General features: G+C 44.8%; 1 protein-coding gene across 1 annotated transcript; it reads right to left on the bottom strand.

Moving 5' to 3' along the window:
- Window positions 1-1,974: 1,974 nt before the first annotated feature.
- Window positions 1,975-24,367, bottom strand: IVD (isovaleryl-CoA dehydrogenase). The gene is made up of 12 exons (XM_074996979.1): window positions 24,204-24,367; window positions 23,030-23,119; window positions 19,661-19,712; window positions 15,961-16,130; window positions 12,646-12,739; window positions 11,862-11,998; window positions 10,829-10,925; window positions 9,137-9,230; window positions 6,784-6,865; window positions 5,810-5,914; window positions 4,982-5,054; window positions 1,975-4,740 (listed from the first exon to the last, which is right to left on the bottom strand). The coding sequence occupies exons 1-12, from the start codon at window positions 24,345-24,347 to the stop codon at window positions 4,607-4,609; spliced, it is 1,272 nt and encodes a 423-aa protein (XP_074853080.1). The 5' UTR covers window positions 24,348-24,367; the 3' UTR covers window positions 1,975-4,606.
- Between the last annotated feature and the right edge of the window lie 250 nt (window positions 24,368-24,617).

Below are 24,617 nucleotides of genomic sequence, written 5' to 3'. Positions count from 1 at the left end.
TGTATTGGGCCCTCTGTGGTCATGGGCTCACATGCATGGCATGTCCTCTTGTTGAATCCTGCTCTTTCCCCCTCGTGGTCCCAACTACTCTGTGAAAACTAGCACTGATGATCCTTTCTTTATGCACCATGTTACATCTGAATTATGCTGTGAAGCTCCTTACCACCACAAACCCTCCCTTCCCCTTCATTTACAGCTCAGCATAGAAACCACATCCCTCACCGCATGCACACAACCAGCCTGCCACCACAAGCCAGCTCTAAGCAACCCTCCATCCCTGGGGAGCATGCAGCTGGGATCAACAGGGAGCGGGCCTCTTTGGGAGTCACGGCACAGCTGGGGGAAGGGGGGTTTCGGAAGGGGGCTACAGCTAGAGAACTCTGAACGCTCAGCTGGGGCAAGGCGTGCCATGGGATAGCCCCAAAGGCACACAGGAGAGCCAGCCTGCACATCTTCCCAGGCTCCCATGGTGGCAGAGCAACTACGAGGCACATCCTGGATTGCCTCTCAGGCTAGCCCGAAGAGCTCAATGGAGAGAAGGTACCTGAACTGCTCTGCTCCCTCCAGCACGACTCTGCACAGCAAGCACCTTTTCCAAAAGCCTCCCTGCTACTGTCTGTGGCCTCCAGGCTGGTCCAATCTCCAACTATCCTGGCTTTGCAAAGGGCAGAGTTACGGTGGGAGCTCTGTGGTCAAACAATGTCACAATGACTGTCCTAACTACAGCTATTTAAACCCTCCATAGACATGGCTGTTAACAAAACCAGCTTCTGTTCCATAGGGAAAATCTACAGAGGACCCAGTGGAGAGGCAGCAAGGTGCTTAGAACAAAAGAGGATCAATCGAGGATATAGGGAACAAAGTCCCTCCTGTAGATAAGTGTTTATCACAACCCAGTTCTGACATTTAACAACTGGAACGGCAACAGTCTGCTGGGCTTCAGTGTGGCTGAGGGTGAAGGTAGACAGATGGGAGTGCTTTACACTGGACTGGCTGCACGTCCAAGTACCCGCTCCTTATTTTCAAAGCCCAAAGTGAGTTAGCATTGGGCTGTCTCTCTGCACATTGCGTCACAACTGCAGCCTTTGACTGAAACACCCAGATTAGCACATCCCAGGTTCAAATTTGCCAAGGGCGGAGGTAGTGCAGTTCCAGCAGAGCCCTCAGCTGCAAAATTCACCACTAGCAGAGGCCACACAGAGCAGAGCTTGGGAACCTGCAGAACAGGCTGCCAGGATTCTTCTCTTTCGTTATTTCAACCTCAGGGACAAAGTTGCTGAACAGTCATTATCTCTCACACACAGAAATAAATCACCTCCACTGTGGTCCTCACAAGCAAGCAGCACCAATGAGTGAGGGGAGACGGGATGGTTTCTCTTCCCTGAAGAAACCACTCTCGAAATGTGTGACACACTACCCAGGTACTACAGGCTTGGCTGCCTCACACAGACATACACTAATAATTCCTGAAGTGTCTTGAAAACTATCTAAATTGCCAGTGCTGTTTCACTGTTGTCTCACCAATTTTTAATCCTTATTGCACATCTACTTTTTCTGACGTGTTGTTTCATTAATCCAGCTCTGCGACCAGGTGAACGTCCCTTACTGGGCTAGACTGATTTCTATTATAAACTAAATGCAACAGATACCAGAAGCAACATATGCAGGGGCACAGTGGCCTTCTAGAATTCCTCCTATTAGCTGTGCTCTCTGGAGGAGGCCAGAGGCTTCTGTACCTGCCAGCTCTACCGCAAGCGTCTTAAAAAACAATTAGATGAAAAAAAGTGGTTGGCGGAGAAGAAGAGGGAGGGGAATAAAAGACTACATCCGTTCTCATGCACACCACAAGCTCAAATCACACAGGATGTGCACATTGGGAGGAGTCCAGTTCTCTGTGCTTGGGTTGTAAGTTAAGAACTAAATGAAGTCTATACCTGCCCCCTGCTGGGCAAAATCCAAGAAGCTCTGTCGGCATGTGTTTAAGAGTAAATCTCTTTATTGTCGTTGTACATGTTAAAAAACCCAAAACCCTAATCACAGACCCTCCCCCACTTAGCTAGGAGATTCCTGGTCATTCACCACAGTGAGCACTACTCAGTATGGGGAAAGAGCCCTTTGACACTTGCTTTCAAGACAGATCACTCAGTGTTCGCCACTGTGATACATGGAAGTGTACGGAATTTGATGAACATAACCCATAAGACTCACGGATCTCTCCACCCACCTGATCTGATGGTGCATTAGACACTGATTCATTTTACCTTAACCTTGCAGTGCTGATCAGTCCAGAAAGTGGGATGTTATTTATTTGTATTACAACAGGCAATGCTGGGGTTAGAGGCAGGTTTAAAATCCAGGGTATACAGGCTGCATTATGACTCAGAACATGGATTCTTAACAATTCTAGTCACTTGCATGATCATGAGGTTGTTTTGACACTGGTTGCAATGTGGTTCCTGTGCCTGTGGGGGGGGGGGGGGGTTGATTTTGTTTTTTAAATGAGCCTTCAAGAAAATATTAAAAAAAATCCATTCTGCTATGAAAGAACTAAAGTACCCATCTGTAAAACTGAATTTTCCATAATTTTAGAAGTACCAAGCACAGTCTCCACATCTTCCTTGCCATTGGGGCTGCTACCAACTGCCCCCCTAAGGAACTGCCATTACAGTGAGGCATCCTGGGGCTGGGCTCAGATATTCAAAGCAGCCTATAGGACTTGGACACCCAATGCCCACAAAACATAATGGAAACTGTACATCCAAATCACTTAAGCAGTACTGAAAAATTCCACCCTCGATGTTCTTGAGGCAGTAGGTGGCGCTGGAGTGAATGCAGTTCTAAGGAAAATAAATGAGAACAAACTATTTCTATTCTCATCTATTTGGTACAGAAACTTACAGGATGTTTCACAAGTGCAACATGTTGCATCTGTTCTTCAAAATTTGCCCTAGCTTCCAAATTACATTCAGGTGCAAGCCAAGGTACCAGCCTGGGTCAGCAAAGCCCTTTGTGCACTGGGACCAGGACATCTCAGAGCTCACACCTCTGTGTGCTTCTCCTGAGCAGTAAAGCTCAACTAGGATGGTTGAGATGACAGTCCCCAGTCTGGGGACTGGAGGTAGACCATTTTACAGCAGATCCCACGGCCCTGTGAGCTGTCTTATCCTTGAGCTAGAAGGCTTTTTGTGCGTACTGCATTGTCCTTTGTACCCATCAGGGTTTTTTTGCAGAGAAAACAGGGTAAGGTGGACTTTACATAGGCTTGGGCATTTTAGTGGGTTTTTTACATTGTTTGTTTAGATTATTAAATGGATGCTTTTAAAAACTGTATTGTACGCTATCTTAGAGTCACCATCTAGACAAAAAGCAAACACACAGAGGAAATAAATAAAACAACAAGCTGTTTTGTATTTTAACCGATATGAGACCGTCAAGATGCCAGCCAGTTAATTCATTGGTCTTCTATCTACAAGAAATTTAATTTTGTCCTGTAATTCAATCTTGGAAGTTTTATTACGCTGCTGTATTCCTTATTAAAAAATAGCCCATATAAGATTTAAAGTACTCTACATAATGTTTCCCTAAACCCCTCTTAAAAGTGACCCATATTTTTGCACTGGGCTTTCTTTCTCTCTCTCTCTCCCCCCTCTTATGGTCAATTACATTTAGGAATGAAATGCACAGACTCGCCAACAGAACACCCTTCCAAATAAGTCAACCTCCTCTTGCCTGATTCATTGACGGATATCACAATACAGGATATGATATTTTAAAAGCTTCCAGAATGACAAACGGGGACATCAACAAATGAATCAGACAGCAAGAAGCAGCCCATTGCAAGAGTGAAGACTTCAGATTACATTCATGTATATGGGTAAACAGCAGGGACAGGAAAGGGAATAGGCAAAGAAAAATGCCTGACATCTTAACAGGATTTTAGGCCCCCCCTTTTTTTTTTTTCCCCAGTATTGCTTGTGTAACTGCAATCCTGTGATGGTAACACAGCAAACACTATCTATCAAAGTCTAGCTGGCATTTGGAGTCCCAAAGCTGAAATTGTTAACTGGATGGCATGAGGCAGTTAACACGCTGCTGGAGTATCATATTATGAAATGACATCTTCCAGCAGCAGCAGGTTAATTTGTTCATGGCATTCTAATTTTTTTTTTTTAAAAGATGATAAAATTGCATTCCCACCATCTGTTATTTCTGGATTGATCTAATGTCCATTTTCTCTAGACTGATCTGTAAAGCTCAAGTCACTGATTTCTCCTAATCCTATGCAATAGTTTACCAGGCCAAAAAAACCCGACATAACTGTCATAGACCCTTGGCAAAATTTTCATCTGCATCTCCTTAGGTTTTAGACTTGAAATGGCCACTGAGTACGACGAACGACCAGCCAAATGGATTAACTGAACACACATTTACTTCTGTTTTCCTGCACAATTCATTTAGTCAGCAGAGCCCCATGAAACCTACCAGCATTTTTTTGTCAAGTGTACAATAATCACCCAGTGGTGACCCTGATACAAGAAAAGTTGTGTGCACCGCCATGATCAAAGTCTTCTTGGTGTTGAGACTGTGGCCTGTTGAATTACAGGTGTTACTTAAAAGCAGCATTAAATGCCCGGCCAATGACAAGTCTCCGTACCTCGCTGGTTCCTGCCCCTATCTCATACAGCTTGGCATCACGCAGGAAGCGACCCATAGGATAGTCATTGATGTAACCATTTCCGCCTACAACCACAAAGAGAAGAGATGAAAACCAAAACAGACCAGGATAGGGGGTGATTATACATACACCTTCACAGAAAGCCTCCCAGTTGAGGAACTGAGATAAATAGTTCAGTCATGCTGCAAAAGGCATTTCTTGTCTACTGATCTCAACGACATGGAAAGGGCAACCACAGCCTGTATTAATGCGTGTTTCAATCCATCAAAGTCATCTGGCTCATGGTACAGGAAGCAACTTTCTTACCTAGACACTGAATTCCATCCAGAGCTACTTTTGTAGCACATTCTGACGAATATAGGATCACTCCTGCACAATCCTAATGGAAGGACAAGATAATTTACATTTACTGCAACAGAATCAACAAAGATTTCATTTGCACTGGTCCACTCATGCCTACTTTTTCTCAGGACGTAAACTGGTGCCTCACCAGGTTTTGAAAGGCTGTAACTAAGAGACAAGCAGGACAGCCAACAAAGCCACAGGGCAGAAAAACTACCGGAAAAAAATAATAAGTAAAGGTGATGTTTAACTGGTGACAGCCTGGGGCTGTGTTCCCTGTAAGCTGGGCGCTTGTGCAGCCACTCAGGAGGGATTCAAATGTCAGACAAGCTTTCCATCGGATCTCCCATATCAGGACCATGGGAGGACAAAAAAAGAATGCAAAAAAGAAATGACACCCTCCTGCATGAATTTACATCATGCCCATGAAGTATATATGCAGTTTGACTTAGGATGTGAAACTGTCTACAACCACTAGTTCAAAGAAGGCAACTAAAGACGACTCAGAATGCATATGGTATCAGTGGTGGAAGCAGTAACACCCTATATGATTATGATTTTCATCAGCCTGAAAATTGTGTGTCAATCCACTTTGGTGCAGCTCTCAATACTGGTAAATCTGCTGACATGCACAAGTAAGTTCTTTTACTTGAGAGGTGCAAAGTATTCAAAGAACTCCAGACCTTCTTTTACAGATTCATGGACATCTACCATCTAGAACTTCCACCCTCTCATGAACCAGGGTAAGAGACACATGCAGTGGCATAAGCAGCCCATCGGCACTGAGCTCACCTTGGCATTGAAGTGTCCTTGGTCGCAAGCTTTGGCCACATTGTATACATACTGCCGACACGCCATCAGCCGCGTGTACATATCTGCCATTTTACCCTGCATGAGCTATGCAAGACAAAACATAGTGTTAAATTCAACACAATCCTAACACAAGACAAACTGGAATAAGGAGAAGAGGGCAGACGTGACAGCACCCCGTTTGGAAAGCCATGGAAGTGATGTTGTTTTAGCTGGCCTTCCTCGCTACTAAAAGACTAGACAAACCAGTGAAGCTAAATTCATAAGTCACATGACTGAGCTTGGGTTCTTGCTGGATCATAAGTTCATACAAGTTAGAAAAGAGGTGGGACTTCAAATCCTAGCTCATTTCAGTGCCAGCTTTGGGTTACCATGCTGACTAAGCCAGTGCCTTTCATATTCTCATCAGTAGCATCACTAAGAACAGGGCCAGATTTCTAACCAAGCACAGAAGCGTTTGCCTAGGGGCACTGTCATCCTAGGGGCACCTTAGCTCTCTGCGTACATCATCAAGGTCAGCCTTGGCTGGGGAAGGGGCTGAAGACGCAGTGCCTAGGGGTGTTTAAGATGAAAATCCAGCCCTGACTAAGTAGTACAACTTCAGGAAAACTGAAGGGTGATGAAATCAGTCCTAAGCCCCTGAGCTACAAAAAACTGCCATCTCCTCAGCATAAGACCATGTTCTCCAATTTCTTGTAACAAACCAGCAGATAAAAAAAAAATCACTTAAGAGTTAAGTGTTCTCACTAGACGAGGTAACTAGAGGTTGCAATTTTGCATACCAACACCGAAATATATAGTGAATATCACCACAATGGGACAATCCTAGACTACAAGACAGACAGCCTCAAAGGCCTTTCTATCAGGTACTTGGAGTTAAGAGTGCAGGGTCTGACCAAAGAGGAAAGCAACCCATCCTACAGGTGTCAGTGACAGCCTTTTCCCCTCAGTCTCACCTGGAAGTGGCCGATTTTCTGTCCAAATGCTTCTCTCTCATGTAAGTATGGAAAAGCATGGTCAAGAACAGCCTGCATGAGCCTGACAGAAACACAGACACCAGAGTGAGGGATTGAAAGGAAACAGAGGAAAAAAAAAAAGAGGAAGACAGAGTAATAAACAATAATCCAAACTAGTGTCTAGCTGAATCTCTAGATAGCCTGGAACAGCAGCTCTGACAGGCATGAACGTCCTCATCCATCCCTACGGCCCATGGGGCCCATTGACTCTGAACCGTAATGGCCACTCTTAACTATTTCACTGTGATCATATGAGTAAAGTTAAATTACTGTACTTTAATCAGCACCAATGAAGCTGCATATAGTAGCTTGTACTGGGGAAGCATGCAGTGTACAGAGACCTTACACATTTGCAGGGGGAAGAAATGAAGCATTCAACTCTCTTTCCCGCAAATTTCTAGCTGCCTCTTTCCTTGCCCAAAAGGGGAGCTGCATTTCCTCCCTTGTCCAAAACCTTTCACTGCATCCAGGAATGTCAAAAACCTAATGTCAAATTCCACTCCTTTTTGGGCACCTGAAGCTCCCATTTTCCCTTTCCCAGATGTTAAGGTGTCCCCCGCTACTCCCCAACAACTTCTACACTCTAGTTCTGCATTTTCACTTCAGACATCTATAGCATGCTGAAAACAAACTCTGGGACAGCATAAAATACACCGACTTTAATATAAAAATAAATAATAAACAACAACAGAGTTATTAGGACTCTATCGGTGAGATGTGAAAGAGTTGGAGAGAAAGCATCAGTTCAGGGGTTTCTGTCACACAATTTAAGGTTAATGTGTGGCAAAAAAAACAAGGACTTGGTTTTTGAATAACATTCACATCAGTGTGTGCTGGACTGTTCTTTGGAGAACAGCTTGGTGTTCGGGGGAAAAAAATAAGATACTTTAATGACAGTGAGAAACACCTGGTAAGGACAAAGCTGGTTTACTGACTTAACAGCACCACCATCCTTAGGGGCATTCAAGACATGGTTACCTTAAGTTTATGGCAGGATTAAAAAATATTCTACTCTTCTCTAGCTCCTCCTATGGCCTTGCAGAGTCAATATCTCCACAGAGTTGCAGTGAGAATTCTAGTTTACAGGCAGGTAAAAGGGGCATTGAAAAGTAAAGCACCTTTCCCAAGATTACACCTAAAACAGAAGCAGAGCTGGACAAAAAAATACTCAGGAGAGTTCTGGCTCCCAATCATATGTTTTAGGGACTAGACAACATTGCTTGTCTGGGAAATATCCTAGTGTACAGCTTTACCCTCTTGATGCAAGGAGCAAAACTAGCTCCTTCTTTGAACAGAGTGAAGGGAAAAACTGGCCAGCCTTTCCCACCTGAAGTACTCATCCTTACTGGCCAGCTTTCCTCCCGCACTTCAATACTGAACTGCCATTAAGGAGCCTGCACAGGATCAATCCTTCACAGTGTGCCACTGGTTTAGAAACTACCTTTTATAAATGTCCCTATTCTGGTCCTAAGATGCTGTTAGTTTCTGATGTTCATGATTATCTAATTTATTATGAGCATATGAGAAAGTTGGAGGATTAAAAAGCGAGTGTTATTGGGTAAGGGAATACAGTACTTAAATACAGAACATAACAGAGAATGTGAGCATGAAAGAATCTAAAGTTAACAGACTGCTGTACCCTGCGCACTGCAGGGGGTGGGTGGGGCTAAAGCAAACAGCCCCGCAGCACTGCCCGACCCTCACACTGTCTCCCCCAGCCAGCCCTCTGTGCCACCAGGAACATGCTGCCCAGAGTTCTGGTGGTGATTAAAAGGGCCCAGAGCGGTGGCAGAGGCTGGCCAGAGTCCCACACCCTTTTAAAATCACCAGGCCTCATGGTAACTATTCCCTTCTCCACATTTGTGATACTGAGGGTTCCAATGTAATGCAATTTGAGAACTCCTGAAACTAGAGAATTCAACAGGTTCTTTACACCCTTAGCTAGGATTACTCTGCACTGCTGTGCATCTCGTTCATTAACTGAGCCGCACAAATAAGCCCAGACCTGAGTAAGAGAGGAAGAACTCCACCTTCCTGTTGGAAGAGAGTAGCAGCCTTTCTAAATAAAGGTTATCGTTGAGCCCACTATATGGAGACAAAGGTTTAAAGTGACGCATCGCTATGAAACCTAAGGATAGAATGAACAAGAAAAATTTACCCCTTCCTCAGGCACAAGCACGTCTCTTCTGAGGGGGACTTAAGTTGTTATGCTGTAAAGAAACTGGGACCACTAATTAACCAGATAAAGTGATATAAATGGAAGAGATACAGGACTAGTAGAAAGAACACTTACCCCAGTGGTCCACCAGACAGCACGAGTCTCTCCAGATCTAAGCCACTCATCAGAACGTACACTCCTTTACTCAGCTGCCCCAAGACATGCTCAGCTGCAATCAGCAAAGAAAAGTCACTTACTTGTAAGCAGAGCTCTTGGAAGGAAAGCTGTTCTCTATGGACCTGTGTTTAATGGGAGAGGATTCAAACCTCTATCAGTATTCTCCTTTTGCCTTGCGGAACAACCATTAAGACAACATACTGCCCGCCCTCAAAACAGTTTTATTTTCCAACCAGAGCTATACACAAAACAGTAGAATGAGCTAAGGTGCAAACAAGAAAAAGGAACGGATGATTATGCAGATCTTAGCGGCAGCATCTGAAGGCAAAATCCAAAAGTGCTCTGAACTGGCTTCTCACCTCCTACCATTTGCTTCAAGAATGTGGATCCCCAGAAAGTGTTTAACTATGAGGGAAAAAAAAACAAAACAAAACACCTCACACACAAAATCCACTCTGCGAAGCACTGACGACCGTGAAATCATGTACTTTGAGTGGGTGGGATTGTAGTGCTAGAGAACCTCTGGATCTGTACAGCTTCGTCTACTCAGGCACAAATATTCCACAGCTGACTCAGGCTCAGGGGCTGAAAAATTGCAGTGTTGACATTTGGGCACAAGCTGGAACCTGAGTTCTGAGATCCCATAAGGTTGGAGGGTCTCAGAGAACGGACCAGAGCCTCAGCCCAAACATCTATCCAGCAATTTTTCGCTCTACAACCCAAGCCCCAGGAGCCTGTGTCACCTGACCAGAGCCAGATACAGCCAAGCCACAGGGACTTTAGCCTCACGGAGACTTATCCTATGAAATCCTGAAGACATATGGGAAAGTACTGAATTGGCCCAGTCTCCAAGACTGGAGAGCAGAAGTGGAGCCCATGCAAAGAATGCATGGTTTCAGCACTATCCTCATCTGCATTAAGTGAGCGGTCAGAAAATGGGAATCCTGCTGCCATGAGAACACTGTTCTGTACGGATTAGAGAGCGCACATGGAATGGCTGGAAGACCCATTTTAGGTTGGCTGGCCTTTCTGATCCTAGAAGTTAGAAATGGTGGCAGTCAGAAGTCTGAATCAGCCCCTGTAACTTCTCTGAAGGGACACCAAAGCTTGCCTTCACAAATGGGATTGCAGAAGTCAAGAAAAATTGATCTCTCCCACATACTGTACACTGGTTTTCATTTTTTCATGCAAGGAAATTGACACAGGAATTGAATCAAATAAAGCACATTGACCACAGACCACAAGCTTTCACCCAGGATTTGGGAGAAGGGGAGCTCAGTGACTCATTGAAAGCATCCCTAAAACCCCATTCCCAATATCCACACAGGAGGCTCCAAGAGAAACAACAGTCAGCACTTTATCCTGAAATGTCATCCACGCTCTGCAAAGCCTGTCCAATGGAGCTCAGCTGAAAGAATGGAACAGAAGGGACCTATCACAGGCAAAATGGATCACTTTAGATAGTAACCTCTTCTAGCCTCATCATGTCACCAGCAAGATAGAAACAGAGGAGACAAGCACCTGAAAAACCTTCTACTCAGAATTTGAACACACACACGTAAGTGATGTTTCTGTCTGCATGAGTGAGGAAGCCACTTAATGTCAGTGGCTACGGTAAGGGGCTCTGCTCAGCACTCAGAAATCACTCACCAGGAACCTTACAGTCCTCAAAGATCAATTCACACGTATTGGATCCCCTCATTCCCAGCTTATCAAGCTTCTGAGCAGTGCTGAAACCAGGCATATCCTGCAAAATCAAAAAGAGAAGTAGACTACAAGCCTCCCTCTTCCAGAAGTTGAAACAGACCATGATAGAGAAACTGAAGTAAAACCCCCCAAACCTAATAAATGAGCAGGAGCAAATGCAATAAATGAGCATGCTGGAAGATCACCAGTGTCAACTGTCTGCTGTTGGAGCAAACACAATGTCAGTGTCTGTGGGGGAAGCAAGCATGTGGCAGCAAGCAGTGCCTGAGACAGCACACCAACTGCGGGATTGGAATTTGTTTTCTAGCATGCACCGATTCTGAATGAGTAACAACGACTTAATCAGAACCAGATGTTCAATATTTAAATCAATGCATGCAAAGGATAGCTGTGTAGGTACAGTGGCAGGGCGATCACCCATCCTGTTTTGGGCAGGACAGCCTTGTATTTCAGGCACCAAGAAAGCATCCTTTGATTTATTTTTTAAAAGGGGCTAATTGCCCCGTATTTGGCCCCCTGCTGGTGTGCAGGTGCAGCTGCTGGCTGGAGAGCACGTCTGCACCTGCTCTCCAGCCATACCAAAGGGAACAGCAAGAGGCCCTGAAAAATTAAGAGTGGGTTGTGACCCAGGGGGCGGCTGCCGCCCGCTTCCTGACTCCCCACCCCCTGGGGAAGCCAGGAGGAGCACCAGCGGATGCCGCCTGTTTCCCAGCTCCCTGAGGCTCGGGAGAGCTGGGAGGACCCCCTCTCCCCACATATCCCTGTCCCATATTGGGATAAGGAGATACGGTCACCCTATCCCCCTGTCCAGTGATTTTGTGGTTCTAGCTACTGACACCGTAAAATCCATCAAGACTGAATGGTTTGAACCATTCTTAACAAGAGATCAATACATTTAGACCTTTCTCATAGCTTCCTGCCCATACAAAGGACAAAAGAAGGCAGGGTGACTTACTTCCAGTGACTGAAAACTTACCTTCTCCACAATGAATGCTGTTATTCCTCGGGAGGCTGGGACTGCACTGAGATCTGTTTTAGCGTAAACTATTAGAACATCAGCCTCCGGCCCATTAGTGATCCAGAATTTGTTCCCATTCAAAACAAAGTAATCACCTAGAAACATAAGAGATGGACTAAGTTAGCTCACAACAGGCTGAGCCAGGGTTTCAGAAACAATCTCTCGCCTCTGCTTCATGACCCTATAGACTATGAGCCAGGCTCCCCAGAGTAGCCTTGGGTAAAATACCTCCCTAGACACTGGATGCTTGTTTCCAGAAAGTCAGAAGTCCAAAGGATAAGATAAATAAACCATTGTAGAGCACACCTCAGGCATCTTGACAAAACTTCTATACAGCTGTCTCACACGAACTATCTTTCCCACCATGAAACAGATGAGAGGCTTCACAGGAGTGCCAATGCGGCGGTCCATCTTTTAACCCTCTGCAGATCTTAGTGCCATCTAATATTCCACATTTACATTTTCTGGGTCTGGGATCTCTCAGTCCCCTCCATCCTTAGTCCCCTCCATTCCCCAGGCCCAGCTTTTTCTACAACTTTTCGGTCCTATCCTTGAGAGAACTTTCCGCTTGCCGCTCTGGAGTGACAAAAGCAGCAATCTGAATTCCCAGCTTGCTGTGCTCTGGACTGAACACAGCTGAATGTCCTGAGAAGTTTAAACCGAGATTTTAAAGGAGACATGCTTAGTCTGGCCAGGAAAAGCACACAGGTAACATCCACAGTTGGTATATGACCTATTTTACCTTTTCTATCTGCCTTCAGCTTCATAGAGACAACGTCAGAGCCAGCATTGGGTTCGCTCATTGCCAGGGCTCCAATGTGCTCCCCGTTGATTAGCTGGGAATAAAGCAAGACAATAAGATGGAGGGGGAAGAAGAAAATATGTTTTTGCTGCATTCTTTGGGGGTGAGGGAGAGAGGGAAGGGTTTGCACTGAATCTCAAAGTTCACTGTGTTCCATCTATATGTACGAGCAGGAAACTTTGTCCCTAGAAGAATTCTAGGAACAAACTCACTTGTGCTATTGTGCTGACGGCATACAATTAGAACCAAACCACAGTGGGACTATAAGGATGCATCAGTGCACGTCAGTTATTGTTTTAAAAGCAGTATTTTATCCATCTATCTCCAAGAAGGTGCCAACAGAGCCATGCTGACAACCATATGCCTTTTTCAAACTCCATGTTCCTCAACGGCCTTTAAAACGGCTGATTGGCAGAGGCAAATATTTGATGCCAGTGCAAAAGAAGGCTGAGATTGTTTAAAACTAGAACTGTAGAACAGAAAAAAGGCTAATGAGGGGGGAGAGAGATTACAGCTTGTTCAGCACTAGACTAATGGCACAGCTCCTCCATGAATTTGCGATGGAATGGCAGATGGACACCCTCCTTCTGTGTCCCCTCATGCCACATTCTGGCACAGCCGCTGCTGTCACTTCTCAGTCCATATTCTCCTGTTCTTTCCTCCTTCTTGTCCTTTACTTTCTCTGCGTATTTTTGCTATTTTCTCCTATCTTTTGGGGAGGGAGGTTTAATAATACAAACAAATCTATATGACATGTTAAATCTGGTTATTTTAACTATATTCTTAATGATGTGCTGGAAACTAGTTTGGCTTTATATGCTACTAGCACATGTACCCAGTGCTGCTCAGGCCCGTAACTCAATTTTTGTTTGTCTTCATTTAAATCATTGCTCTGTGGGGAGGCTGGGGCTGAGGAGTTCAGCATTCAGGCTGGCCTGGGGAGAGAGGACTACCCCACCCCTTTTCTTACTGCAGCAGTTTGGGGCCAGGCAAGAAGTCCTCTTTACGGCCGCTGCAGCTTCACTGGGGGCAGCTGGGGAGGGGTGCATGGTCTCCAGCTGGGGCAGGGGCAGGTCCAGGCTTGTCTGCCCCCTCTGCCCTCCAGCCAGAGTGAAGAATGCAACAAGTGATGCACTTTCTCCTCACTCCCTGATGAAGGGGAACATCCAGTAATGTTCCCATGTGGGTGAGGGGGTGGGGGCAGGCACTTCAGCTGCTCCACCCTACCTAAAGGAAACCGGGGGGGGGGGGGGCGGCGCACGGGGTGAGAGGCACCCTCCAGCCACTCTCTTTCACCTGCCTGGTAAGTCTGTCTCTTTTTGGTTTGGTTTTACGAGAAGCAATCCCAGGCCAGGCACATTCGATCCCTTACCTTGCTTTAAGTTACGGTAACAGAAAGCTCTGTACTGAATTTGGTGGCCCTAACTCTTTTGGAAGAGTTCTTGAACAGACAAACAGACTCTCAGACAAACTCTCTCAAATATGTAGTGGGTTTAAAATGCCCAAAGCAGGTTTCACCACATCATTAAAGATTCAGTTAAAATTCAAGAACAGTGAAAAAGAAGGTAGTTTGCCATATCACAAATCAGTGAATGACAAAAATGTTAAGATGCACCTGAGAAATGACAGGGATACATGGAGTTTATGTATTGATAGACTGAAGAAGATTTTTATTTAAGGAATAAGCTCATGAGCTCATGGGAATAAGGGGACTTCGAAGTAGGTGGGGTCCTTTTGAAAAGGAGCCCCGTCGGGACAAGCCACGCAGCGGCGAGGCGTGTCAATTTCGAAGTGCTGCAGCCGCCCGCATGCTAATGAAGCGCTGAATATGTAGTTCAGCGCTTCATTAGTAAACTTCGAAATGGCCATTTGTGTGGCCATTTCGAAGTTTGGGGGTAGTGTAGACGTAGCCTAGGTGTTAGACAGAAAGTAATTGAGAACCAGGGAGATATGGACAGGAGATTGCTGAGGCTTGATATGGAAATGACGATACCTGACTAGTCTCACAGGAAACATTTGAGTCCTGCCCCTTTCGTAATCTTGTTAATTTTGCCTTCTTTCATCTGTATAAATCAAGGGATTTGAGCCCTGCATGGCACTCACATTTTCTGGGTGCATTAGCAGAGCAGCTTTGCTAATAAACGGAGTGGTCTGACAAATTTGGGAGTCCTGAGTCTGACTTTGACAACAGCCATGCTCACTTTGACTGAGCTAGCATATTACACACAGAGGGTAGCTGTGGTGGTCCAAGATGGGCGTGCTGCTCCAAATTCACAGCCATCTGACATGCTGGAAAGGTGCTCCCTCCGTTCACATCACCATGGCTAATCTAGTTTGCGAGAGACACCCTCAGTTTACTGTCCTATCTACTGGATCCCACTGCCTCCACCAACGAGCCTGAAAAAGGCTCAAGGACACCTATACAAGTTCTAGGTTCCACAGAAACCTTCTTTGAGATGGATCAGTTAGGATAAAACAGGATCACTACCAAGATGGAAAAGAGCAAATTTGAAAGACACAATCCTTTCCAAAGCTTGCTACGTTGAGCTCACCTGATGCAGCAGCAGATTAAGCTCTGTGAAAGATACAACTGCATATCTGGACAGGTTTAACACACACTTCTGATGCCACATGCCATGTAGGACAAAGTGCTTTCAGCACCTGACAGGAGCATATCCCATTCTGCAATTGCGCATTTCAAAAGGATCAGCCATTACCCTACCAAATATTAACAGAGAGGAAGCCGTGCTAGTCTATACACTATCAAAACAAAAAAGCAGTCAAGTAGCACTTTAAAGACTAATAAAATAATTTATTAGGTGAGCTTTCGTGGGACAGACCCACTTCTTCAGACCATACCCAGACCAGAACAGACTCAATATTTAAGGCACAGAGAACCAAAAACAGTAATCAAGGAGGACAAATAAGAAAAAAAAAATTATCAAGGTGAGCAAATCAGAGAGTAGAGGGGCAGAAGGCGGGGGTGTCAAAAATTAGATTAAGCCAAGTATGCAAACAAGCCCCTATAGTGACCCAGAAAATACCCATCCCGGTTCAAACCACGTTAATGTGTCGAATTTGAATTTAAAAGAGAGTTCACCAGCCTCTCTTTCAAGAGTGTTATGAAAATTCCTTTTCAATAATACGCAAACTCTTAAGTCATTAAGAGAATGGCCCACTCCATTAAAATGCCGGCTAACAGGTGTGTGGATCAGGGCCAGACGAATCGACTTCCTGACTCCACCAACTACATACCTTGTGTAGGTATTTCTCTTTCTGGGCTTCATTGCCATTCCGCACTAACTGGTTAATACAAAGGTTTGAGTGGGCACCATAACTGAGTCCAACAGCTCCTGAAACTCGAGAGATTTCTTCCATCACTAACACATGGTCCAGATATCCCAGGCCAGATCCACCATATTCCACTAAAAGGAGGGAAAAAATCATCATCTTAGGTGAATAACCCCATGGTAAATAAAACTTACAGATTGCTGGGCTCAAACTTCACTGGCTGTCTCAGAAATGAACATTTGGACTTCTGCTTTAAACTGGTTTCACTGAGCTGGTTATTTCTGGGTTTCCCATTCTTCCTGAATCCCAGCCTTCCTACCTGAAAGATACTGTACATTACTTACGCAGAACAGTTAGTAACCGTCGGTGCACCTAAAGCATACCTACCACACATACATATACATACAAATAAAATACTGGTTCAACATCCAAGCACCATACAGAGAGCTGCAAAATACTGCATCTCTCATACTAACTACATACTCTCTTTCATATCCAGAATTCTATTATCCAGAACTCTCAAACAACCAGCATTTTTAACCATAAGTAAATTTTAGTTAAATTTTCCATAAACGCAGGCGAGTGAAAGTAAATACAAATACATACAGCAAACACAGTATATGTTTACAGTACTACTGTTGTTGGTAAATAAAGTACTCTGCATACATTTTTGTTTGTTTCTTAATATCTAATCTTGTTTTTCATTAGCTTTACACATTGCTAGATATACCTCACTATTATCCAGAATATTTGAATATCGAGCAACCTCACAGTCCCAGAGCTGCCAGACATGAAAGAGTTTACTGTGTATTCCAAAACTCGGCATTTGTTTATTATTACATAATTAAACAAATAAATAAGAAAAAAAAGAGGTATAGAAAAAGGAGAACAGACTTTTTCAGAGGAGAACTGATATAAACCAGAAACTCAGTAGAGCAGAGAGAAAAAAAATGCTGCTCCTGACTGATAGCAGGAGCTGCAAAAGAGGCAGCTTTCACATATGGTCTGATGGAGAAGCAGAAGCCAATGACAGACAGGACATAGTAGAGTAGGTGAGAGCTTTGCAGAATAAAGAGAAACAAAGTGGATAAAATCAGCTGGCGCAAATTCTATGGATGGTGTCCAAAACAAGAATGACAGCTTTCAAAAGGATCTGGAAATGAATGGGAAGACAGTGGAATTGCTTAATGGTGAGGGGTGATGTGGAGAAAAATTAATGAATTAAAATATTTTTAATTTACCTAGCAGTAATTAAAATGTGGCTAAATACACAAACAGAGGAGTGTCCCGTAGAAGTGGGAGAAGATTAAAGCTAGGGAGAAAAGAAAAGAAACAGACAGAGAGGGGACAGGAAAGAAGAGCAAAGAGTGAAGAATATTTACACATCTAGGAGTGGAGTTCTTGGTGTGCAGGCAGGCAGAGTGATTTTATAGGTTGCCACAGTACCACAAAAGGAGGGAACCTGAGATCCCTGGAGGGAATCCAAGAGGTGTGAATGGTCAACAACACTGATTTTGTCCTATGGGAGCAGCAGCTGCCACAAGATAATAGAAGCTGCTCACTATGCTGAGCAACATGAATAAAGACGAGAGTGAGTGCATAAAATGTACATAGCACTAAAATTAAAGGGGCAGTGTCTGATTCCAAGACCAGCTCTTTCCACACCAAACACTCATTCTTGGTGGCAGCTGAGCAACTTAGCTCTAGAGAGTCTCATCGTCCTCCCTGAGCATCAGAGCCAGTAGTCCTATTCCCAATATGTTAACAGATGAGGAAAATAGGAAACAGATTAGTGGGTAAAGTAAAAATGTTGGGTGAGGCACTCACAACAACTCTAATGAGAGGAAACCACCATGTTAAATGTTACACAAACGTCTCTGCATTCCAAAAACTATGAGGTGAAATAAAACACACATTTAAAAATGGTCCCATCAGTGCTGCCAGGATTTCACTCCACACATCACCAAACACACTGAGAAAATAAACCAAACAGAAAACAGAAAATATATACACCCACTAGCATTCACCAGCGTTGTTGTGGAACAGGAGGCACGCCTGTTAGACGAAAGTGTGATTCAAGCTGCTGGCATCCCTCTGGAATTTTTCATGCCAAATGGCTACATTATGGTGACTGTAGAACCATATATCGGAGGTAGGAAATGCAAGTATGTTGCATTAACATAACTGAAAACATTTTAGGTCTAGAATTGAAAAGCTGTACTTTAATGCAGTACTGGAAAAACCGTGATCCACTGATATCTGAACATGTGGTTCAAATGATCACACATTCCCACAGGAGTTCATATTATCTATGGTATACGCCCAAAGCTTGTGCCAATTACAAAATAAATTTACAGGCAAGGCTCCATCTTCTGGCAAACTTTGACTGGGACACAAACAAAAATCATAGGGCAAAAGTTTTGCAGTCTGGGGTACAGCAGTAAAGAAGACAAAAGGGTGCGTAGATGAATAAAACTGAAAGGAGCTGTAAGCTGGGAAGAGCAAGGGGACTGAGAGCAAGAGGAAACTAGAGCAAAGAAACACTCAAACTCAGATCTGAAACCTCAAATAAAAGCTGGTGCTTTTACAAAAGGGCTCTGCACTGGCTTGTGCTCCTATCTGGAAACACACAGAAAAATCACTAAGGAAAACTGGCTGGCATGGTTTGAGTTAGCTATTTTCATTCACTAAGGGCTCATCTTCAAGACAAAATGTTAACGTATTCCATGCTGACCTCCACTGACCACCAAGTGGTCAAAAACAGTATCTAAGACCATCAAAACAACTTGTATTTGAATGCTGCACAACTGGGGGTATGACGAAACTATATTCAGAGTTGTGGAGCCGTATCGATGTGTCGCTTGAGTATGTACCCAGACGCCTGGGCAGGGCTTTCCAGCTTGTGCTGCTGCAGCTTCACTATTATCTGAGCTAGGTAGATCAAAGCTAGCTCAGTTACCTCTATGTGCTGCAGTCAACCCTCTGACTGCAGTGCAGGCACAGGGACACAATGCTGAACATAACTTGCCCTGATTTACAATAACTGGTCAGCTACTGTCAGCACTGCCTCAACTAACAACTCCTCACCATGCTGCATGGACACAGTAACATTTAGACACATACTTATTTCAAGACATTTTTATTTATAAAATTCTTCAAATCTCATAAAGGACGGCACTGCTCATGAACAAGGTCTCACAAGGGACAGCACGGCTCGTGAGGAAGGTCAACAAAACATTTGAGACCTACCAAAATGCTAAGTGGTAGTATCTGTATAACATCCTTAAACCATAAAAGCCATCTTGAAGTGCTCTGATAACTCAAAAAGGGATAGAGAGGCCCCGTGTGAAGTTTCACCCCAAAGAGGATTCTCTACATCTCTTCAGAAGAGTGGTTTAAAAAAATCACACTGAAACATAAGTTTCAGGCAACAGGGACATCTTTTCCCTGAGCTTGCAGGGAACACACCTTGAGCCTACCACAACAGGTCTGTATAGTAAACTGTACCCTGAAATAAAGAGGCATTGTGCTTAGAGATGCACCAAGATGGTGAGGTATGAATTAATGCGGACTCACATGTTAAGGGCTGAGATGGATGGGCATAAGTAACTGGCATTCCTGGAAGTATTTTTTCATTAGGTGTAAAAGATGAGAACAGACTCACCAGGAGCTGTGATTCCCAGAACTCCCAGTTCCCCAAGCCTCTTCCAGAAATCCTAAGAACAAATAGGCAGTCAATTCAGCTTTCCCCCCTCACAAAGCAAGACTCCTCCCAACAATCCCCAATGTGTAGTCATGGCCGACAGATTTTGAAGATTAGCTCTAAAATGTGCATAACAGTACACACACTAGTCCTATTCACATAATCAAAACTAATCATGTTATATACATGTTTAAATCACTGCAGGATCAGGGCTTATAATTTCCCAGTTTAAACCCAATTTTCTGGCTGTATTTACAAATGTCACCTCTCGTCACAGATACGAACATCAATAAGAATGGCCCTACTGAGTCAGACCAAAGGTCCATCCAGCTCAGTATCCCATCTGTTGAGAGTGGTCAATGCCAGGTGCCACAGAGGGAGTGAACTGAACAGGTAACGATCAAGCTTGTTCTCTCCTGCCATCCATCTGTCTCCTGCCAGAGACTAGGTACACCATTCCTTACCTATCCTGGCTAATAGCCATTTATGGACCAAACCTCCATGAATTTATCTAGCTCTTTTTTAAACCCTGCTATAGTCCAAGCCTTCACAGCCTCCTCTGGCATGGAGTTCCACAGATTGTCTGTGTGCTGTATGAAGAACTTCCTTTTATTTGTTTTAAAGCTGCTTCCCATTACTTTAATTTGGTGTCCCCGAGTTCTTACAGGAACAAGCAAATAACTTTTCCCTTATTCACTTTCTCTACACTGCTCATGATTTCATATACCTCTATCATATCTCTATCTTCTTTTCTAAAATGGAAAATTCTATTCTCTTTAATCCCTCTTCATATGGGACCTATTCTAAACCCCTAATCATTTCAGTTGCCCCTTCCTGAACTTTTTCTAATGCCAATATATCTTTTTTTGAGATGAGCAGACCACATCTGTATACACACAGTATTCAAGATGAGGGCATAGCATGATTTTACATAAAAGCAATAAGATATTCTCCATTGTATCCTCTATCCCTTTTTTAATGACTCTTAATATCCTGTTTGCTTTTTTTGACTGCTGCTGCACACTGCATGGATGTTTTTGGAGAACTATCCAAGATGACTCCAAGACTCTTTCCTGATTAGTTGTAGCTAAATTAGCCCCCATCATATGGTATGTATAGTTGGGGTTATTTGTTCCCATGTGTATTACTTTACATTTATCCATGCTAAATTTAATTTGCCATTTGATGCGCAATCACTCAGTTTTGTGAGATCTTCATGAAGTTCTTCACTGTCTGCTTTGGTCTTAACTATCTTGAGCAGTTTAGTGTCACCTGCAAACTTTGGCACCTCACTGTTTACCTCTCTTCTCCAGACCATCTATGAATAAGTTGAACAGGATTGGTCATAGGACTGCCCCTTGGGGAACACCGCTAGTTATCCCTGTCCAGTCTGAAAATTTCCTATTTATTCCTACCCTTTGTTTCCTGTATTTTAACCAGTTTTCAATGCATGAATGGATCCTCCCTCTTATCCCATGACAACTTAATTTACGTAAGAGCCTTTGGTGAGAGACCCTGCCATCTTTATTTCACCTTTCTCTGTGTGTGTGTGTGTGTGTGTGTGTGCGTGCGTGCGTGCGCACATGCAAGAGACAAAAGTTTCTGGTTTATTGGCCAGGGCATTTTGCAGATACACTTCCCTTCTCTTGGTGGTCATGCAATAACAAGTAGGACGTCTTCATGTCACTCTCCTATTTGTGACTCTGCTGATGGTTGGTCAGCCTGATTCTGGAGCCAAAAGGTCTTATCGCAGAAGAGGTAGATGTTGGTGGTAGTTGGAGGGGTGCGGGGCAGTTTTTGCCACTCTTCTTCTCCACCTCTCCCTGTCTGCACTGCAGCAAGACCTCTCAGATTGTGCCACCCCTCATGGATTACTGCTCTTCACTGGGGACAGTCCTGGGCAAGGTTCTCCCAAGTGTCAATACCAATTCTGCACTTTTTCCATATGTACCTTCAGCCCCCAACGTTCCTCCATCCTACCTGCGACTCGGAAAACACTCTGTTGTGGAAGGCGCTGATCAGACGTCCGAACCATGTGACCAGTCCAACAAAATTGTTGGTGAATGATAATGGTTCCAATGCCAGTCATGTTCAACATGAACATGACAAGACAATAGTATTTGTACGCCTAGTCTCCCAAGAGATATTTAGGCTCTTCCTAAGACAGCGTTGATGATATTGTTCAAGTGCATTCAAATGACTGATGCTTGTATGTTGTCCTGGTTTCACATGCTTACGGTAGTGTTGGACTAACCACTGTATGTTCTACAAGCTTTGTCTTGACATCAATGTCTTGTTTTTCGAAGACCCTGTGTCATTGAAAAGCTGCCCAGTTCTCAGGTTTTGAGAAAATACCGTTTTTGAAAAGTTGAAGCCCCCGAAATATTTTGCACTAGACACCGAAGATCAACTTTACACAACAGCTCTGGGTGATATCTGGTGCTAGCTTTGAGTTACTTACAAAATACAAGCACAGCTTTGGCATTCATCATGAAAACGTAAACACCAGAACTTTGAAAGGTTTCAGCAAATATTATAACTTCAAATATTACAACTCTTAAGACTTGCTGAGGCTGTGATGGGACCGAAGTCTCATAAATCAAAAAGCTCTTGGTGTGTGAAGTTTTGCATTAGAAGTGAACAGCTGCTCACAGTGTCTGCACAGAAAACAAGCAGTTCTGGAGAACCTTAATGATTAACAAATTTATTTATTAGGTAAGGAGCTTTTGTGGGCAATACCCACTTCTTCAGATTTGGTCTTATCCATGAAAAATCATTCATAAATTTATTAGTCTTTAAGGTGCTACAGGACTGCTGGTTTTTTGTGAAGCTACAGATTAATATAGCTACCCCCCTGAGACTGTCTGCACAGAGTATTTTATATAACAGAAATTTCACAGAGACTTCTTTAGTGTCAGAGAACCTGCAAAGAAAGTATTGTGCACCAGAGACCTCCATGCCCTGTGCAACCAGGAGAATGCAGTGCACCAAAGATATGAGACCCTCAACTAGCCAAGGTAAGTACAAAAGATGGAGTCTGAGGAAGACCCAGAAGCAGCAGCCTGATGAGAATCTCAGCAAGCAAAGAAGAGGCCTTATCACCAGGCTCTCTACTCATTTTTTAAAAATGGCCTCTGGTTAGGTTTACTTCCCAGAATGGTTGGCACTTAGGAACTTTTCAAGCCCGATATATTTCCTACCGTAACTCTTTCTTGGAGATTTGAAAATGGAAAAATGAGTGTGTTCCTATGACATGGATTACACACTCTCTTCCAGACAGCACATGACTTGACTGTCCTCTTACTCCCAGATGACACACTAATGACTTACCCGCATGCCCTTGAACTCATTTTCCTTGTCGATTTCTTGCGCCTTTGGAGCCAAGTGCTCCTGACAGAACTTGACCATAGTCTGTCTAAGCTGTAAATGAGGTAAGGGAGGGAGCAAAAAATACCCATTAATCATAACAATTCGTTATCCCCCTGCTAAGTCCCCAACATTCCCTTACAGGATACTTCCTAATGCCAATCAATTGCAAAGAACAAGGATGGAAAAAATCCATGTGTGGATGGAGAAGATGCAGTGCAACACTGCCTGTGATCTTTTAAGAGTCAGTAATGGCATTGGCTATGAATCACAGGTAATAGTGTTCCTCTTCCTATATCTGGGAGGGTCCACTTCCAACCCACCATTTCCTTTCCTATCTTCTCTGTCCAAAAAGCCTGAGACCTGATGGGCAGAGTCTACGGAGTAATAGTGCAGTCTCCTAGATACATGTTTATGATGTGCACAAGCCAGTAATAAACATACATAAAAGCCAGGCAGTTACAAAAACCACAGAAGACTGCTTCACATCCTTTGCTTTACCCTCACATATCACAGAGAAGTAGGGAAGTGTTATACTCCCCATTCTTTACAGAGGGGAACTGAGGCACCAAGAGGGTAAGAGATTTGCCCAGGGCTACAAGGCACGTTTGTAGCAGAGCAAGGAACTGAACTTGGTCACTCAAGCTCTAGGCTAGGGTGCCCCTTGTCTTTATGGAGACGGATGCAACTGGCATGATAATGACTTGGGATCACTGGTGACTGTGGAAGGGCCAAAAAGTGGCAACAGTAACTTTTTTTTTTTACTGGTCCCCTGCAAACCCCCGACCTGTTGTTTTGAGATTTGGTTCCAGGAGAAGCAGGGATAGAGACCAGCACACATCAATCACCACAAAAACCGCAGAGCAGTCTGAGGGCTCCCTCGCCACCACACCAAGAGCCAAGACCAAACCTCAGCAGTTCAGTTTCGAGGGGCCCACGCTCCCAGTGACCCGGCTGCCTTGCACCACGCCCCCGTTAGCACACCGGGGGGTCGCCGCTGAGCGGCTTGCCAGGCGCGCTGGGGACGGCCGAGGACGGAGGTCACAGACGGGGCGCGCCCCACGAGCAGCGGAGGGAGGGCTGGCAGCCCGCCCGCAGGCGGGACACGGGCGGCACAGGGCCGTCGGCGCTGCTCTACCTGTCGCTGCTCCTCGCTCAGCCCATTGACCGTGTCATCCACCGCGACCCCAGCGCAGCCCCTCCGCAGCAGCCCCAGCAAGAGGCGGCGCCGCGCCCTGCCCGCGGCTCTCCCCGCCGCCTGCCCCAGCGCCGCCGCCGCCATGTCTCCCCAGGCCTACGCTGAGGCCGGGCTCAGGCCCGCCGCGCCCCCACCACCGACCAATCAGCCGGCAGGGCGCACACAGGCCCAGCCCCACGCGGGCGGGGAGAATCCCCGGCGCTGCCGCCGCTGCTCCCCTGAGTCCCCTGTTAGCCGGGGCTTCTCGTTCACTGAAGTGCAGCCGGCTCCGAGACAGGCAGGCAGCTCACGGTCCGAGCCCGCTGTGCTGCTTAGGGGCGAGCGGTGGCTGCTGCTAGGTGCAGCGATAAGGGA

This window comes from Carettochelys insculpta, chromosome 6, assembly GCF_033958435.1.
Source record: "Carettochelys insculpta isolate YL-2023 chromosome 6, ASM3395843v1, whole genome shotgun sequence".
Taxonomy (NCBI): domain Eukaryota; kingdom Metazoa; phylum Chordata; order Testudines; family Carettochelyidae; genus Carettochelys; species Carettochelys insculpta.
The sequence above is the reverse complement of the archived record's forward strand: the minus strand, read 5'-3'. Positions and strand labels throughout refer to the sequence as shown.

Coding starts and splice junctions, on each gene's coding strand:
- IVD (XM_074996979.1), bottom strand. CDS start 24,347: ATGGCGGCGGCGGCGCTGGGGCAGGCGGCGGGGAGAGCCGCGGGCAGG. Junction 9,231..10,828: donor TGAGGACTGTAAGGTTCCTG/GTGAGTGATTTC, acceptor TGCTGATTGCAG/CTGAGCATGTCTTGGGGCAG. Junction 4,741..4,981: donor GGATGGAATTCAGTGTCTAG/GTAAGAAAGTTG, acceptor TTGTGGTTGTAG/GCGGAAATGGTTACATCAAT.